Below are 17,851 nucleotides of genomic sequence, written 5' to 3'. Positions count from 1 at the left end.
TAAGCATATCCTACCCCACAAAGGTTCAAGCTTTAAAAACCTATTGTGTTCTTTGCCTAGAATGTACTGAAAGATAAGTGGGAAGAAGCATGAAATAAGTTGTCTTAATAAATGTGCTATAGTCCCATAAACAAAACTGTCTTGTACTGATGAGGGCAAAATCTTTTGCGTTCTAACCAATAATGTGCATCATGGACGGTCATGTATCGGAGAATGTTTCATTAGCATGGGCCCAGATGACAAGCAGAGATAAAGATTGCCTGATCATACAAATTACTTCCAATCTCATGTAAATTAGAAACGTATTTATTGTATGATGAGAGATATGAATAAAATAAATATACATAGTTTCTATACATAGTTTCTGGTTCTATCCACCCATCTTGTTTCAAGAATCCAATCTCTACAGCTTTCATTAGTCCATTTGCCCTAGGCCCTTCACATATTCACAGTGCTCCTTTTATAGTTCTCTACCAATTTTTGACCTTTCAATCACAAAAACCTTCCTTCTCCTATCTTCAGGCGTGGACCCTTTTTTGTACAGCCATCAGAAAGCAGCAATTTAAGCCAAATTCCAGGGTAAAGAGACAATGGCTTTCTCTAGGAAAGACTTAAAGGGAGTGGTGCATTCCACAGGCAAGTACGGGCATATCAGCACATGGTGAACTCAAGCCACAATACTGCTTGCTTACAAGAAAATGCCAAGGCATACACTGCACTATCAAAAACATTTTTTTCCTCAACTTTCCAGTTCTCATAAACTGCAAGCATCCTCTAAAGCTGGCATTTCCACGGCATTAGCTAGAATCAAACATACAACTTCCCAGTCTTCCACTCCCAAGACAATCCTAACCACCAAGTTTATAACACTTTTGAGCTCAAGAGTTGCCCACCTTGCTTAGTCCTGATTCAGAAAACCCCATTTTTTAGGCAACAGAGATCCTTTCCTTTTAGGAAATTCTGGCCACGCACCTTTAGCAAGCGCTTAGCAAACCTGCGGGCGACGTACCTACAGCTGGATCTAGGCAGGGACAGGCAAAGCTTTTGGCTACGCTTTAGCAGGAAGGTGAGCCCGTCCCCACAGCCGGCAGCGCCGCCGAGCCGAGCCGAGCCGAGCCGAGCCGAGCCGAGCCGAGCCGAGCCGAGCCGAGCCGAGCCGAGCCGAGCCGAGCCGAGCCGAGCCGAGCCGAGCCGAGCCGAGCCGAGCCGAGCCGAGCCGAGCCAGCCGCGGCCCGGCCGCCCTGCGGCAGAGGCGGCCGTGCGCATGCGCACTGCGCCCCGCGCCGTCGCGCGCAGTTCCGGGTCACGGCGGCCATGGAGGCCGGGCAGGGACCCGGACCCGGACCCGGACCGGGACCCGGCGGCGACGCAGCTGAGGTAACTCCGCTAGCTCGGCGTCGCTGCCGCGGGGAAACCTGGCGTGGCTGGGGGGCGAGGCGGTGGGCTCGGGCCAGGAAAACGGGATTCCTGTCAGTCTCTCGGCCGCCCCTGCCCTGAGCTCCACGCGGGGCCGGTGCCCTTGAGGCGTCTCGGGGGCCGGGCGGGAGGTGCTGGCAGCAGGTAAGGAGGTGTTCGTGTCCGACCGTGAGCCAACGATGTGCTCAGGTACCAATGGCATCCTGGGCTGTGGCCTGCAGGACCAGGGAGGTCACCATCCCCCTGTGCTCCGTACTGCTGAGGCCGCACCTCAAGTACTGCGTTCAGATTTGGGCTCCATTCAGGAAGGGCTCTGAAGTGCGGGAGCATGTCCAGAGAAGGGCAACAGAGCTTGTGAGGGGTCTGGAGTACAAGTCTTATGAGGAGCGGCTGTGGGAGCTGGGGTTTATCCTGGAGAAAAGGAGACTTTGAGAGACCTTATCACTGTCTGCACTGCCTGAAAGGAGGCTGTGACCAGGTGGGAATCGGCCCAGACAACCAGCGATAGGACAAAAGACCATAGTATTATGCACCAGAGGAGCATCGGCACCAGGAGAGGTTTAGATTGGACATTAGAAGGAGTTTCTTCACAGGAAGGGTCATTAGATATTGCAATGGGCTGCTCAGGGAAGTTCTGAAGTCACTGTCTCTAGCGGTGTTTAAGGAAAGACTGGACATGGTACTTAGTGCTGCTGTCCACTTGACAAAGTGATGTTCAGCCCTAGATGGCTCAAAAGTCTTTACCAACCTAGTTGATTCTGTGATTCTCTTCCCTTGGTGCCTTCTCACACCTGTGCACCTGTCATGGCGGGACAGGGTCAGGCATCTCTGCACAAACCTCTCACACGCTGGTGAAACAGCTGGTCAGCTCTCCATGAATTACATCCATAATAACCAGCAGCACACCCTGTCTTTGAAACCATGAGAAATACCTTAAAGAGGCACTTAATGATCTGTCAGTTGTCAGCTGGTTGGAGGGACCAAAGCAGGCTTTTTTTCCTGCTCTCTAACGTCATTTTTAGAAGCATTAGATTTTTAAAATTATATATTTCATCTGGCATTTGTGGACAAAAGGTGCTGGTTTCTTAATTATAGCTGGGTGAAAATATAGAAACTACAAAGTGTGAAAGTTAGACATTAAGTTTTCTGATTGAAGAATGCCCCCAAACTGTTCTTTTGTCCATTCTTTTCTAATTTATTTCCCTAATGAAAGAGGGAAGTACCTAGGCCTTATGTTCCAACAGAGGAGGAAAGAAGACTCCTCAAGGAATGTGCTGAAGAAAGTTTCCGGTATAGAGGTAAGTTCACTTAGCTTTGTTGCTTTCCTTCCACCCTTAGCTTTTGCTGTTACCTGAGGCATTACAGAGGACCTGGGTCAATACAGTACAGCAGTGCATTAACAAGCTTCACGTGTACTGGGATAGCATCCCAGCAAATGCTGATCCATGTAGTATTTACTAAGAGTTTGCAGCAGTTTTGTAAAAGGTCCAATATAATTTCTAAGTTTCATGCCTTGTAAAAAGATCTCTTCATATTTTAATGTGCTTCGTATAAGTCCGAAAATAGATCTAATTAATGAGTCCATTATATTACTGGGTTCTCTTTTTTGTGTTATTTCTGTATTTTTATTTTCAGTTTTTAATTTTATCTTTAACATGCAAGAATAAAATAGTTTAGCTTATAACCACTGCTTTTCATCTTTATAGAGACTTGTGAAGAGCACAATATATAAGTAGTCACTCTGTTCAACTTTTGGAGGAAATTGCTGTATCTGTGCATGGTTTCTGTAACCCTAATGTTCAAGGCATGCTTGACTTTTGCATACCTGGTCACGAGGTTTGAACAAGCCTTCTGATGTGATTGTTACCTGCTGTTTTATCACACACTAGTAGGTTACTCCTGATGCTGATAGATGGCTTGGCAAAAACCAGGACAGATGAAGAATTTAGCAGCTGATTTGCTAATTTTAGCATTCTGGGGCTCTGATTTCTCATGGAAGCCAGTACTTTCAGGGACAGCTCTTAAGGCTTTGTGATTTTGAATTAATGATTCAAAGTTCTGTTTTGGTCATCCACTTTTACACAAATACTTGGAAATCTTCAGCATATTTGCAAAAAAAGTAGCCATTTTCTGTATAATTTTATAAGTGAAAGAGGCAGGTCCATTAGTGGTACAGTGATGCTGGTTATGGTTTATTGATAATCTCTCTTCTGTAAGACAAAGAGGAGAGAGAGTTGTTTGTTCCTGAGCTGTTCTGCTGCTGGGCAATGTAGCTCATTGCCCTGTGCATCTTATGTAGTTACTGAAGAAACAACTTGTAGGTATAACTTGAAAGCTCTCAGTTAGTTTCTTGAGTTATTTCTCTTTAGGGAGCTACAACAGTAACAGATGTTTTTTCAGGAGTTGTGAACTGTGCTGTTATCTCACTGGGAGAGCCTTAAATCCATCACCGTTTTCTAGGTCTCCTCTCTTTGTTTCCCTGTTCTACATATACATACTAGATTGTTGTATTCACTGTATTAAATGCATACTGCTTGAAGTCCCCTTTGCAGGAGGCTGCTTGTGTGACTGCCCTGAAATCCTCACTTTGTGTCAGCTTTTGTTATTCACTGAAGTTACTATAAATTTATGTTTTTTCAGTTCGTTTATTCAAATTTCAAGCTGTAGCAAATTTTACTCATTCTTACAAACCATCTGTGTTTTGACATAGTTTCTCTTGACAGCTTCTGCCACTAGTCATTTCACAATTCAGTTTAATATATTGCTTTACTGGAGTTACTAGTTTGTAATCACATTACTGTATAAATTCTTACACTCTTAAAAATTCACACTACAACCTTCAACTTTATTTTTCACACTTCAAATCTAGCTAAAAAAATCAAATCATACTGATACAATTTTTCCCATAAAACATTTTTAACTTGGGTCCATTATATTACCATCCTTATGTACTGTCAGTATATCAGCCTTCCATTATTTTCCCTAGATTTATTTTGTTCCCAAAGCAGAAAAAGTGCTCCTTGCCTGTAGCATTAATGTTTTCTGATTTATTGAGTTTGTTTTGTTGTTTTTTTCTCCCTATAATTGAATAATTCATATTAATTTTTAGATACAAATCCAGTTTTCATTTAGCTGCTTTTAAAGTTAATAAGTTACCATGTCAGGTCACTTACATGCTCACATACTAGTGTAGCTTGGTTTTGATATCTGGAATGTTTGTGTTAGGTTGACAAATAATTTCAAACTTCTAAGGGTTAGACTGAAATCTTCTGAAATAAATTTTGATCATATTTTTCTTTACACACCCTCCCTCTCCTTGTTTTGTGGGGTTTTTTTGTTTGGTTTGTTTTGTTACTGTTGTTGGGTTGGGTTTTTTTTTTGCTTTTCTTTTACAATATAGTTTCAAGTCTGTGTTGTCATTTTATATCTCAGAAAATCCAGAACAGTAAATTTTGGAAAATCTAGGTCTGGAATCTCTGAAAATATCAGATTTTTATTATCTAATAGGTTGGAAGGTTTTATTCTCTATTCTGAAGTTTTGTTGTAATCTTGTTTTGAACCAAGGAGCCAATATTTAGTCTTAAAAGTGGCATCCAGTTGCGTTTGCCCTGAATGCTAGTTGGACTCCTTAGTCTAGACCTGTCAGAATTTGAGGGAATTAGCTTTTAATTTGCAAAGTATTCTTTAATACGGTGCTCTCCAAAATTATAATTTGTCTTCAAATATGAACTTAATTAGCAAATTGTGTGCATTAAACCACTTCAACTATCTACTGCTGTTGCAAAAATTTCTCTCCTAGAAGTCATTGAGCCTTTTTGTAACATCTACATTTTCAGACTTGTATGAAATTAAATTTCATTATGGCATATCTAAACTTCGATGTAAATTACTTCAGCCTTCTGTTGTGTTTGTTACTTCATTGTCCCTGTATCTTGTGCAGGGGTGGTGTAGCTAGACCCAGAGTCTTTTCTGGAGAACTATATTCCATCTGACAGTGGCTTTTGTATTTTAGGAAGCATGAAGTATAATGCAGTCAGGATGACTCATTAACTAGTACCACATAATTTATAGTAGGTCTTAAAAACTGGAATTGACAATGATAATTTATATACAGTTTGTTAGTTTTTTTAATATATCTTTATATTATACAAATGAGCTTAGGAAGGCATAACAACTCTGATTTTATTGCACATTTGTTAAATGTGATTGAAAATAATGAAAATTGTATTTTAAGCAGCTTTTCTTCTTCACAGCCTTTCCTTTGGCGGCAGTGAGCATGCTTGGTACTAGTTTCTTAATTAGAAAAGGTAACGTAAAAATACTTTAGTTTCATTTTGGTTTGCTCAGTTGAAATATCTTTCTGCTGTTAGGAAAGTTATTATGGTAATATAATGTCCAATGTACTTGTAACTAAAAGAAGTTCAGACTCTGTAGCTACATGATTTGCTGTTCCTCAACATAAACAAGGAGCTGAACTTAAAATCGAAGTTCATGTGTGCTTTATGTTGTGTGACAAGTGCAATATCTCACTGATATCTGACAATATATTATCAGTGTGTTAATAACCCTGTGATTAAATATGATTAAAGAGATAATTCCTAGATTTTTTAAATTTTGTGGGGAATTCAGATATTAGGGGTTTTAAATTTATTTTTAACATGAAGTGTAAAAGAGTAACCTGCTTCTACAAGCATAACTACAGTTGAGGTTTTTCAGCTTAATATCTGGTTACATATATCTTGTAAAATATCATATATCTTATCTTAATATCTGATTTCATCCTCATTTTCAGGTGTTCTAAGAGATAGCTCAAGATTTGGCTCTTTTATTAAAGTTGCATGTAAGTAAAAGCTACATAAAAATTCAGCTTGTATTCATGCTGTATGTTCTGGGCTCTGTTATGCAGATGCAATTCCCCTGAGACTGACTGGCTAATTCACTGTGACTCAAGCTGGCAGGGACCCCTGAGGACCAGAGTCCGAACTCCCTGCTCCTGACAGAACAACCTGAAACTACACCATGTGACTTAGAGTGTTTTCTAGATGCTCCTCGAACCCTAACAGGCTTGGTGCTGTGACTGCTTCCCTGGGGAGCCTGTTCCAGTGCCTGACAGCCCTCTAAATGAAGAACCTTTTCCTAATGCCCAGTGTCAGCAGTGATTTAAACTAAAAGAGGAGAGATTAGATTAGATGTTAGAAAGAAATCCTTTACTGAGGGTGGTGAGACGCTGGACAGGTTGCCCAGAGTAGTTGTGGATGTCTCATTCCTGGGAGTATTCAGGGCCAGGTTGGATGAGGCCCTGAGCAACCAGATTTAGCGACAGGCATCCCTGCTAATGGCAGCAGTGTTGGAACTAGATGGTCTTTAAGGTCCCTTTGCAACGCAAGCCATGATTCAGTGATTTATTCACTGTCTGAATTTGTACTGCACACTTTGGACAACTTTTGTTTATATGGTTTGTATAAAATTGCTTGATAAATATAACATAATCATTTCAGATAAAAATGTTATAAATAGATACTGTGCAGCCTTAGTTTAAATTACACTGCCAGAATACACCCACCCCTCCCTTCCTAATTTGAAGGTCTTTATTCATGTATCTCACGTGTCCCATTCAGGCTATTTTAATTACATTTTTTTTCCTGTACATTATGTATGTACAATTGTAGGAAAAAAGCAATTTCATGTGAATGATTTTTGGATTAAATATCATCAAAAATAAATTATTAACTTAATAAATTAACCTTTTCAATGTTACACAGGACAGTAAAACAGGAAGTTGCCATCTTGCCAATCTGTGCAGATGCAGCCAGTTTACTTCATTGGGAAGAGGGTAAACCCCATGATTTGTGGTCAAGGAAGTGTTGTTTAAGCAGATAAATGAATGTGAGAGACTAGGGCTCCAGTTGTTTATGCTAAATTCTGGTTACTTTCTTTGAACACCAAACAATGGTATAACACAAACATTTCTAATAAATAATAGAACTGCTATTTCCCCAATCACTCTTACACATAAGAGCAACATTCTTCTACTTTAATAGAACTACTTTATTGAAATCAGGGGAAAAAATAAGGTGCAGCTGGGCTGGCCAAGATGTTCTGCCTATAGGAACTACTATACTTTTGCCAGTGGTTTTCTAGGTACTCTTGACAATTTACTGACACTTCTAGTTAGTCATGGCTGATTCACTACAGTGACAGCATCCCCTTCAACACAGCAGAGAGCTATTGGTCCTCTGTGTCTTTGACAAAGAAGGGGAGGATTCCTGTGCCTGTATGTACTTCATGTTAGTCTGCAGTGGGCCGTGTCTAATCAGCTTCTCTAAGATCTTGAACAGCGAATGTAGAAGCAAAGAACAATACCTAATTTACTGAGCTAGCTTCAAAACATGGATGATCTGGCAGTTAGTTCTGTAATAAAATAAACCAAATATTTTGGCCAATAATTACTTTGAGTGAAACATCTTCTAGAGAGATACTTCCCTTTTTCTTTACTAGAAGGCCTGAAGAAAAAGAGACTTTCTCTTTCTAATTTATGTAAAAGAGTAATCAGCTTTTCTGTTAAGCTTTATTTTGCTAAATATTTAGTTTGAATTCTTCTTAGGCCAATCTGAGGACTTGTAATTTTTCTCTTTGCACATACTTATTGTATATGAGGTGTTCAGTGTTTTTTAACCTGCTAAACAACTAAACCCTTACATTCCTCATTTGTAAACTTCACTCATAGTTGTGGCTGTTCTTCTCTATTCCTTTGGAAAAGGACTTTTACCCTTGTTTTGAAAATAAGACATTAGAACAGGAATTACAGTTTCAGTACCAGTAGAGCAGGCTGAGGTAAAATCCCCTTTATTTTGATTCCCAAGCAATGTAATCTATAGCTGAGAATTGCAGAGGATTAATGTTACTGGTAATTAACCTTTTCCTGACTTTAAGATAATCAAGACTCTTAGTCTCTATACTTAAGAAATATTACACATGAAAGAAGGGTATAGTAATTTTCTCCTACAAAGTCAACAAGAAACCTGTTGATTCCTATGCAATCCTTCATATACCACTGACCCACTCAAAAAACTTTAAAGGGCCAGTGATGGAAATCATAAGTTTTAAGCCAGAAAGCCCTATCTTGGTAATTTATTCTTATGTCTTTTGCAGCAGATGGAAATAGCTCATACATTAAATTGAAATTGTTTGCTTAGTGATTACAAGGGTTCAGCTAATTCAGTTGTTTGCCCTCTGGCAGCCAAATCACAGAATCCTTTACAGAAGATACTGAGCCTACTGCTAAGTTGATTTAGACCTCTTTTCATACTAGTAAAGCCTTTTCAGGATCTGACTGTTCTGATGTATTGAATTAGCAGAATTTATTGCCTGTATTTATTTCTGATAGGTTTATCGTCTTTGATAATTAATTGTGATTTCTGGATCTTGGGAAAAAATGATGCAATTCTTTTCCTTTTTTTTTTTTTTTTTTTTTTTTTGGTCACCTTTCATTTACCAAATACTAGCTGAAATCATCTGATGCTCACACCATGTCTAAATCATTGCTTTATGTCTCTTCAGCTGTTGCATTTGGTTTTAGTACTCTTTGTCTGCAGAATAAGCAGAGATGATTACTGCATGTTTTTTGGTTTAGATCTAAACAGGTTTTTCTTTCTTTTATTCAAGATACTACATGATTTATTTGAAATTATTAATTTAAAACAATGTTGGATATTATAATACAGCATGTAAACCCATCTTTTTTTCTTTTTAAAAAGTTGCTGGAATGTGTGGATACATGGCTGGAAAGATATCCTACTTGCCAATCTGTAGCGAGAAATTTAAGAAACTGAAGGATTCTCCAATAGGAGATGTTCTACGACAAGCTCAGAGACATAGTTCACCTAAGTAAGAATTTAAGTATATTTTAAATCTAAAACATATTCTGAATAGGGTATTTTAAACACTTAACAGATCAATACCACTTTTGCAGTTTTCCAACACCTTCAGAGCTGCACATTTCCTCCTTCCCCATTACCTCAAATCTACCCATTTCAGGAATCTGTATTTGTATCAGTTGGCAAGCTATAAAATATGTATTTTGAGCTCTTTACATACAACTGACTGGTAGAGAAGTAGAAAAATAAACATTTTACTTAGCAAACTCTATTCCTTGAGAAATTAAGAGTGTTTCCCATGGAATTTACTTACAGAAGAATGACAGCACAAATTGCCTCCTTAGTTTAGAAGTAAACTGAATTAACTGAAATAAAATAGTGTTACATTCTGGAAGGTTTTCCCATAGTTTACTTTGATTGAAGTAGGAAAAGGGTGGAAATGATTTCAGTGTTTACCAAAGGAAAGAGCTCAGTAAACAATATCAGTGCAGGAAGAAGCATGGTGGTCAAACTTACTGCTGTTTGTTTAAATCCTTTACATCTGTAACAGCATTATGCTGTACATGTGAAAAACTCATCAGGTTCTTAAAACTATTTCCTGTTTTCTTCCAGAATGTTTTCTACTTCAACTGGTTTTTAATTGCAAGCTGCTTTCAGAATATGTCACTTAAACCCTTGGTTCAAAACTGGGAGAATAGTGTTTGGATAGTGAGTAGTAGTCCTCCTGTGTATGTACTGAGATTTGTTAAATGTTTATAAAGGATTTACTTAAATTCTTAATTACACTATAAATTCAGATTTTTTACAGTTTTATTTTGCAGGATTTACTTTTATTCTGAAATGTTTATGATTTTATGACATCAAACAATTTCAGGCATTACCACTTCATACACTTACTGTATAGAATCAGCTGAATTGGAGTTGAAGTTGTCCCTTCACCCCCTCCAGTTTCGAATATGAAATTGTCATGCTCATTAATTGTGTTTCATGAGAACTTGTTTAAGTACCATCTTCTGCCACACCAATGAATTCCTTCAACTATTAATGGCCCATTTGTATCTGTAAAGTTTTATTTGCTAAGTGATAAATTCCTTTTCCTTGGTTCAATAAATAATTTAAATTCATTTTAATTTCATAATTATCCATACACACTACTCTTTTAACCCAGCAACAGAAATCATTACACTTTCCTGGGCACTGTATGTCTACTAATGAATGTATTTTGGTAATTTGATTTGCAGTGAAAAACTTGTAGGGAACTAAAAGATTAGGTAGTGTTTTAAAGCTGTGTTTATATATATTTTAAATAGATAATTGAGGCAATAAAATTGCTTTGTTCTGTATGTTTATCATAAGAATTAAATAAAGACTAATTGAAAATGTTTTTCATAGGAAACTAAAAGTACAGATTAGCAGAAATTAAAAGTAAAAAGTAATAAATACTCTAGAGATGTTCTAGTGGCACGAAGTGATAGAGGCATTCCTGATAGAGGGACATGTTATATAGTGGCTTGCAAGGCCATTCTAAGAATATAGTGAATACTTCAAAATATCTGGCACCGATTTCCAGAATATTTTTATATGGTATTACCTTTCTCTCCCAAGGGAAAATTCATTATTTTTGCAGAATTTGGCAATTGATTAATTTTCATAGTTTATTTTTCCTAAGATAGCTGTTCAATCTCCTTCAGCTATTCAGTCCTGATCAATTACAGCACCTTCTAATGATGAAGAGTTTTAAATATCAAATTCTTCCTAAAAGGCTTTTAAAATTAACTATAGTTCATACTGCCACTAGTTACATGGGCACAGCATGTACTATTTGTGTCTGATGTGGGATGTTTTTGTCTGAAGATTCCTTAGGAAAAAGGATTGTAACTTCAGTTATTGTAAAGTGCAATATGTTTTGTCTCTTTTCTGTCCTGATCTGGAGGTATGAGCTAAGATTCTGTGAGGAAGGGAAGAATGTTAGGGAAGGGACTGTAGAAATTTTTGCAATGTAAAGAAAACACCCAAAACACCCCAAAATTTTTTTAAGATGATGATTCAGTTGGAAAGTAAACTATTTAAAATGAAAGCACATATTCTTGAATTGCAAGTATTGTTACTCTTATAGTTCCATTTTTAACTTCAGTATTTTCATATTTAATATTTAGTGCTATTCTTTTCCAGCCGTTCCAGTCGTAAATCTGAATTTTCAGACATTTCTTCAGACATTCAGACTTCTCAGTCATTTACTGAGTCTTCTCCTCCAAGAGCTGGATTCCCACCTTCTTCTAGCTATTCAGATGAGTACAGCTCAACAGATAGAGCTCTCTCAAGTTATGAACCCATTCCATTCAGTGCTTCTCTGAATGAATCTTCACCTACAGGAATTACTGATTACACTGTTCAAGGTGAGTCTTAGTATTTAACAGTTTGTACTGCAAAGACTCTTGCCTTTCTTTTAGATACTGTTATTAAACTATATATTCTCACCCTATGCACACATGGCACAATATAGTGATTTTGAATGAAAGAGCTGAAAGAATTACAAGAATTGTTTTTACACAGAAGATGAATAAAAATTTTATTTTGTGTTCTAACTGTAAACTAGATTCAGGGTTTTCTATCTGAAAATTGCTTTAATTGCAAGTAAGGATCCTGGATTAATTTATAAGGTGCAATCTGTTGTAGAACTAAACCTGCAAAAAACTCAGCCAGACTGAAAGTGCTCTTTACTGAAAGAAAAGGGACTATGCCATCCCTTCACTATACTGAATAAACCACAGCCTGCCAATTGCCTGCTGGCCCTTCCAAGGTGATTGCAGTTCCACCATCGATGGGGCTGTAACTGGATACTGCTGTAACTCCGTGACATTAAACTTTTTTAAAAATTTTTTCACAATGTGAGAAACATTTATGTCTCCTGAACTGAATGCATATTGTGTTCTATCCACCAACAATCTCATTTTCTTCCAGAGAATTAAAAGGTTTTCAAGTACCATGCAGCTCTTCCCTTCCTTCCAGTATGAACTGTCCTCAGCTATTGCAGGGGAAACACAGGATTCTGAATTCAGCTGTCTGGTACACAAAGGAGGAAGTTACTGTCAAATGCAGGGTTTTGTACTTTGAATTAGTTTGGATTTTTTTCAACTTACTTACGAAAAATGTTTTATTTCATGCAACTTGATGAAAGTATCAGATATAAATGTGTCAAAAAATTGTTACTGCATTTCATCACAAATACCAATAGTTGGTAAAACCTTTACTATATAACCAAGATTCTGCATTATAAATATAGATAAAAGGATCAAATGTTTGTCAGGCATCATATGATAGATACTGTCCTAATTCTTTGAAAGCAAAATTTAAAGTCTTAATGCAAACCATTGAGCTTCACTTAGATTTCTCTTCAGAAATCATATGTATCTCAAACATATAATTATTGTAAATTTTAGATAAAGTGACCAGAGCTGTTTTATCCGTCAACTACCACATGATTGTTAGAATTTCTTACGGTAAAATGAAGAAAATTAATTAACAGCCGGTGTTTCAAAGCAGTTTGACAAAACTAAAAAGATAAAAGGAACAGATTACTTGAAGATCATATACATTCACTGTTGTGTTTAAAATGGCAGCTGTCATGCTCCTTTTAATTTGGGATTGATCAGTAATTAACTGGTATTCTAGAACTTGTTGAAGCCAAATTTTGGTGTGTTATGCCATATTTAGTATTTTTCTGTTTGTTTTGTTTTCAGAACCTGCTCCAATTCCAGAAGAAGGTCGTAAAAAAAAAGGCATAACATATGAGGAATTAAGGAATAAACACAGGCAGACATATGATGTAATGCAACCACCAAAGACTGAAATTCCAAGCAAGTTTTCACAGGAAAAACCAGCTAAGGAAGGTAATATACTGATTTACTTGTAAAATTCAGGTATTTGCCATAATGTTGTTGCAAACACAAAGCTTAATTCTTCATACCTTTTAAGAGATTTATATTTAGAGTATCTGCAGGTATCTCATATGTAATAAATATGGCCTGTAGTTTCCTGTTTCAGATTAATTTTTTTTTTTTAAATTTTGATCATCCAATAGAAAATTGTAATTCCTTTTCTCTGAACATATTTCTTGGTGCCAGACTGAAAAGCTTCTAAGTTTTGCTTCATTGAGTATATTGAGCAAACTCTTTCCACAAAGAATTCTCTGAGCTCAGAGCTATACCAAAGAGCTATGGGAGGGGGTGTGTGTTTTAGATAGTATTGTTCTCTCAAAATAGAGCACATGGTCGATGGTTTGAAGGGGAGGGTATTTATTTTTATGAATAGTTTCATGTGGAATTAGTGGATTTCTATAGAGGCATTGTTTGTAGAGGTTCATTTTCTACATTAAAACCCAGAGGAAGGAAACAGTATTTGGCAGCAATTTTGAGATTTGTTTTCACAGTGAAAAAGAAAACTTTACAGAGCAAAATAAGAATGCAATGTCCTGAAGAGTAAGACGTCATTCAGACAACTTTTTGACTCAATCAATTTTTTGAAAACCAAACTCAGAAGGAATTCATAATTGCTTGCTCTAGAACTTTTAAAATTTAATGTGGCATCTGTAAAAACAATTGTAGCAAGAGGAATGTTATCCCATTTAGCACACTGATGGACTAGGCACCTTGAATTGTTTGGGTTTGTGTGCACTGCCCAGTCTTGTCAACCATGTTGCAACAAGTCTTATAGGAATAGCTGTTGTCTCCTATTAGGCCTAAAGGGTGATAGCAAGTATAGAAGAGTGTATTAAATCAAAATGTTCTGAAGCAGCACACAAGGCCTTGGAACAGTGTTACTTGAGAGTGTCAGTCTCTTCAATGCTTATGAATTGCTTTCTGCAGATAATCTATCTTTGGACAGATCTGCAGTCTTGAAAGAAAAATTATAAACAATTTTTTGTATAATGATTTTTATCTGTTATTTCAATAATAAAAGGCTTTTTCTTATCATGTGACTATGCCAAATGAGACATGAAAAAATTATTGAAGCTGCGGTTTCAGATTGCTTTTGAATTCCATTGGCTGACACTTCATGGATTTACACAATGTTTCTTTTTCAAGATCCTTCTTCACAAATAGAAAGCCTAGAAATGTCACTTGTGAACCGTACACAGAAATGTTTAGCAGCATTCTGAAAACCTTGCCATATTCCATGGCAAAAGGGGCTGTGAAATGAGAATGTGCATTTGTTACTTTATTTTTAGTTATTTAAGGTATATAAAAGACCTCTATAAAATGTTGATCAAATATTGCATTATTTCTGTTACATTTCTGCCTTCCATTTGAAGGCTTTACTTGGGCTTTGAGAATAGAACTGAGTGGTGCATAAGATTTGTAAATAAACTTTTTAAAGCATCTCTTTGCATTTTTAAGGAAAAAGAGTAAGGAGGGTGTACAGAAATTCAGGAATGGTTTACACATGCAAGTACATTTAAATCTGCAATTCAGGGATTACACTGATGTTGTGAGCTAAGACCCAATTTAGTTTCTTGTGTCAAACTGGACATGTTACTTGCTGTGTGCTAGTTCATACTTTGAGTCACTACCCCTTGGCTCATCCTCTTAACTCTGGGTCCCTAGCAAATAGGAGACTGTGATTTCTGCCCTCCCTTGCAAGGACGGAAGGGAAACCAAACCATGTTTGAACCAGCTTTAAGCAATCCCTAACTTCCATCTGCTGGTGCCTTCTCCCTTCCCTGCAGCGGCACAAATACGTGCATCTGCGTAGTGATCTAGACTGGCCCATTTTCCAGGGAATGAGTGCAGCCTGTTCAGCTGCCATGGTTAATAGAAATGGAAATCAAATTGTATTTTGAGAGAGCTTCTCAGTGTGTCTCACTGCAATATCAGTCACTCCAAAGAGATTTGTCAGGGCCTTATGCTCAGTTTGCTGGTAGCTCACAGTGACAAGGACCATTTTTCTCTATTCCACTTGTTCTGCTGCATAGTTAGTAATAAACAGTGAGCTTAATAATTAACTTGCAAGTGGATTTATGAAGGGGTGCCTGACTAGTGTCAGCATTCCTACTGGATCAAATGGAACCATCTTTAGCCTTTGCAGTGATGGCAGTCAATTACAGAGGACTTTGCAGCTCACTTTCAAGAGAGGCTGTTTTCACTTTCTGGTTGTTGTTCAGTTACACTGGCACACTTCTGAACAAAGCCGTTAGACCACTACCCTGGTTTTTTTCCTCTCTGACTCAATCCTATGCTAAAGGAAGCTGCCAAATAATAATGGCTGAGTAGTTTCCTAGTAGGGATTACTGATTACTGTTTGTTTGTCTTTGAATGTGTTTTTAACTACCCTGAATCCATCCAACAGTGCATGTAACCAGATTATGTAGCCTCGTTATTTATTGTAACATTCCCTGCCTGTTTCCTCCAATTGTCTTTGTTTCATCCACGTGTTACATTTGTTTTAAAGTAATTGCAAAGTGTGTAGAGCAGGAATTAGCACAGTAGGCCTCCTGATTGAATATTAATTAATTAGGGTAAAATGATTAGCAAACTCTTCTCCCCATTTATTCAAAAGTAGCTTTAATTACATGTCTGTTGTGCTGACTCTCTCCCCATGCACCACTTCAGATGACAGTGCACTTCATTATACTTTTTGGTACTGTATATGATAAATTTTGGCAGTTAAACTATTACATGACTACTTTTGTTTTTTCTTTTGTTTTCTTTAGTTAAAGTAAATAAATATGGAGATACCTGGGATGAGTAAGAGTCAAATGAAGAACTGAAGAACATTACCTCCTGCCAGCTGACTTGAACTTCATCTAGATTAGTCATGAGTATCAGCACCTTTGTTGTGCTTTGCCAGACACAACTATTAATAAATGCGAATGAAATCCTGGCTTGCCAGAAGATAAAAAATGTATTTATGCTTAATTTTTTAAAATTTTGCATAAATGAAAAACAAGGCTATTGTGAGGTGTCATGACTATAAACCATTTGTGCTGTTGTTTAAGAATGAGAAGGGTAACTGGTAATATGAATATATAGCATAAGGTAAAAATACATGTAAATAAATGCAATCCCATGTATTGAGAAGGGAGGAATATCAGAATCTTCTCAAATTTTCAAGACTTGCATTAAAAGTTACCTGTAGAACTCGACCTCTCACTTTGCTTTGTCTGAAAGTGATATGCTGGAAACCTGAAATTGTTGTCATACTTTGTTTGTAATGTCAGGAATACTACTAAACTGTTGAGGGGAAAAGGGCTGAAGAGCTGAGCCAGGCACTGAAGTAACCATAACTTTTTCTAAACTGTTTCATGGCGCCAGCTGTATTTTAGACTGATACTCTGACTTACCTACGATAGGTTTCTACAGTCATTTCTGAAGAAAATCATTGAATGCAACTGCAGGTATTGAAAATAGCTACATTTAAGTGCAGAAGGCTAAACCTGACAAACTTTGGTATAACCTTGAACGGTATATTGACTGTTAATGTTAAGTTCTGTATATTTGACCATATTTCTCGATTTTTGTAAGTCATGGCAAGACCGCCATGTTTCTGGAGAAGATATCTCAATCAATGGAATATTTTGTTATTATTACCTGTAAGAGAAGAGCTACATTGGGAAAACTGAAGAGTATTTCCTGGTGTTTATATCACCTGCTCTCTCTCTGAAAATGTTGCCTTCACTTAGTGATTTCCATGTTCTCGCCTGTGCAGTTTCATTCCAGCACTGTACTTATTTGGGGGTTTGGGCTATAAGGGAGCAAAAAATACCATTATGAAATTGATAGCATAAAAGCATTCCTGACATCTTTGTTGGAGCTGAAAAACAACATGCCTACCAAGATGAAAATTCTCAAAGATCTTACTGACTTAGTGGACTTACAGCAGAACAGCATAAATAAGAAGATAACTGGGGGAGGAAGGGGTTGTACAGAGGAAATGGCTGAAATTAGGAGGAAAAAGCCGGGAAAGAGAAGGAGGCTTCAAGAGTCAAATACTACTTAAAACAGGAAGATTGCTTTCAGAAAAGCTCATCTTCTAAAAAATTAATATGCTTATTGGATAATCTTAAAGTTGTGTCAGAAATTTACCTTGTAGAGAATGCTTCTCATGGCTGTGATGAACGTACTCTGAAAATACACAGTCTGCCAGAATTGTATTGCTGTGAATTTCAGTGTGCTATTCCAAAGCTGATTAGCTTTATCATGAAAATATCACAGTTTCTTAACTGGCAGTTATGCAAGTAACAGGAGGTAGAAAATTGAGATGACAATAATAGAGCAGATTCCTATGATGGTGCCTTCCTGTAAAGTGTCTTGCCTCACACATATTTTTGGGTGGACAAGCACAGTGTTTTATATAAACTGTATCAGAATTTTTCTTCCTTTGTTAGAAGAGAAAATTAAAGGCATGTCAAGGAATATTGTTCTGCTTGAGGTAACATTGTGTATTAATAGCATTTTTAAATTTAATATAAAGCTTTCATTCCGTTTCTCTCAGAGGACATACTTTTTTTGTACTTAAACAAGTTTGGTTTCCTATCAATCAATTTAGAATTCTTTTGATTT

At 37.2% G+C, this 17,851-nt stretch overlaps 2 protein-coding genes across 2 annotated transcripts in view; one reads left to right on the top strand and one right to left on the bottom strand.

Moving 5' to 3' along the window:
- The window catches only part of FRYL (FRY like transcription coactivator), a 165,290-nt gene extending 164,194 nt beyond the window's left edge, over positions 1-1,096 (bottom strand). Inside the window, exon 1 of the mRNA XM_056490339.1 lies at positions 1,010-1,096. The gene's annotated coding sequence lies outside the window, so the exon portion shown is untranslated. The remainder of the gene's footprint in view (positions 1-1,009) is intronic.
- A 192-nt stretch (positions 1,097-1,288) lies between these two features.
- OCIAD1 (OCIA domain containing 1) lies at positions 1,289-16,434 on the top strand. Its single transcript, XM_056490340.1, has 8 exons — positions 1,289-1,377; positions 2,630-2,714; positions 5,670-5,723; positions 6,209-6,256; positions 9,174-9,303; positions 11,466-11,689; positions 13,034-13,183; positions 16,003-16,434. The coding sequence occupies exons 1-8, from the start codon at positions 1,315-1,317 to the stop codon at positions 16,038-16,040; spliced, it is 792 nt and encodes a 263-aa protein (XP_056346315.1). The 5' UTR covers positions 1,289-1,314; the 3' UTR covers positions 16,041-16,434.
- Positions 16,435-17,851: the final 1,417 nt, after the last annotated feature.

The sequence above is a fragment of the Oenanthe melanoleuca genome, chromosome 4 (assembly GCF_029582105.1).
Source record: "Oenanthe melanoleuca isolate GR-GAL-2019-014 chromosome 4, OMel1.0, whole genome shotgun sequence".
NCBI lineage: Eukaryota > Metazoa > Chordata > Aves > Passeriformes > Muscicapidae > Oenanthe > Oenanthe melanoleuca.
This window is presented reverse-complemented; position numbering and strand designations above follow the sequence as displayed.

What these genes read in the sequence shown, in the direction of transcription:
- OCIAD1 (XM_056490340.1), top strand. Translation starts at nt 1,315, where the DNA reads ATGGAGGCCGGGCAGGGACCCGGACCCGGACCCGGACCGGGACCCGGC. An exon ending in CCGGCGGCGACGCAGCTGAG is followed by an intron (nt 1,378 to 2,629) that starts GTAACTCCGCTA and finishes CCCTAATGAAAG; the next exon opens with AGGGAAGTACCTAGGCCTTA. An exon ending in GGAAAAACCAGCTAAGGAAG is followed by an intron (nt 13,184 to 16,002) that starts GTAATATACTGA and finishes TGTTTTCTTTAG; the next exon opens with TTAAAGTAAATAAATATGGA.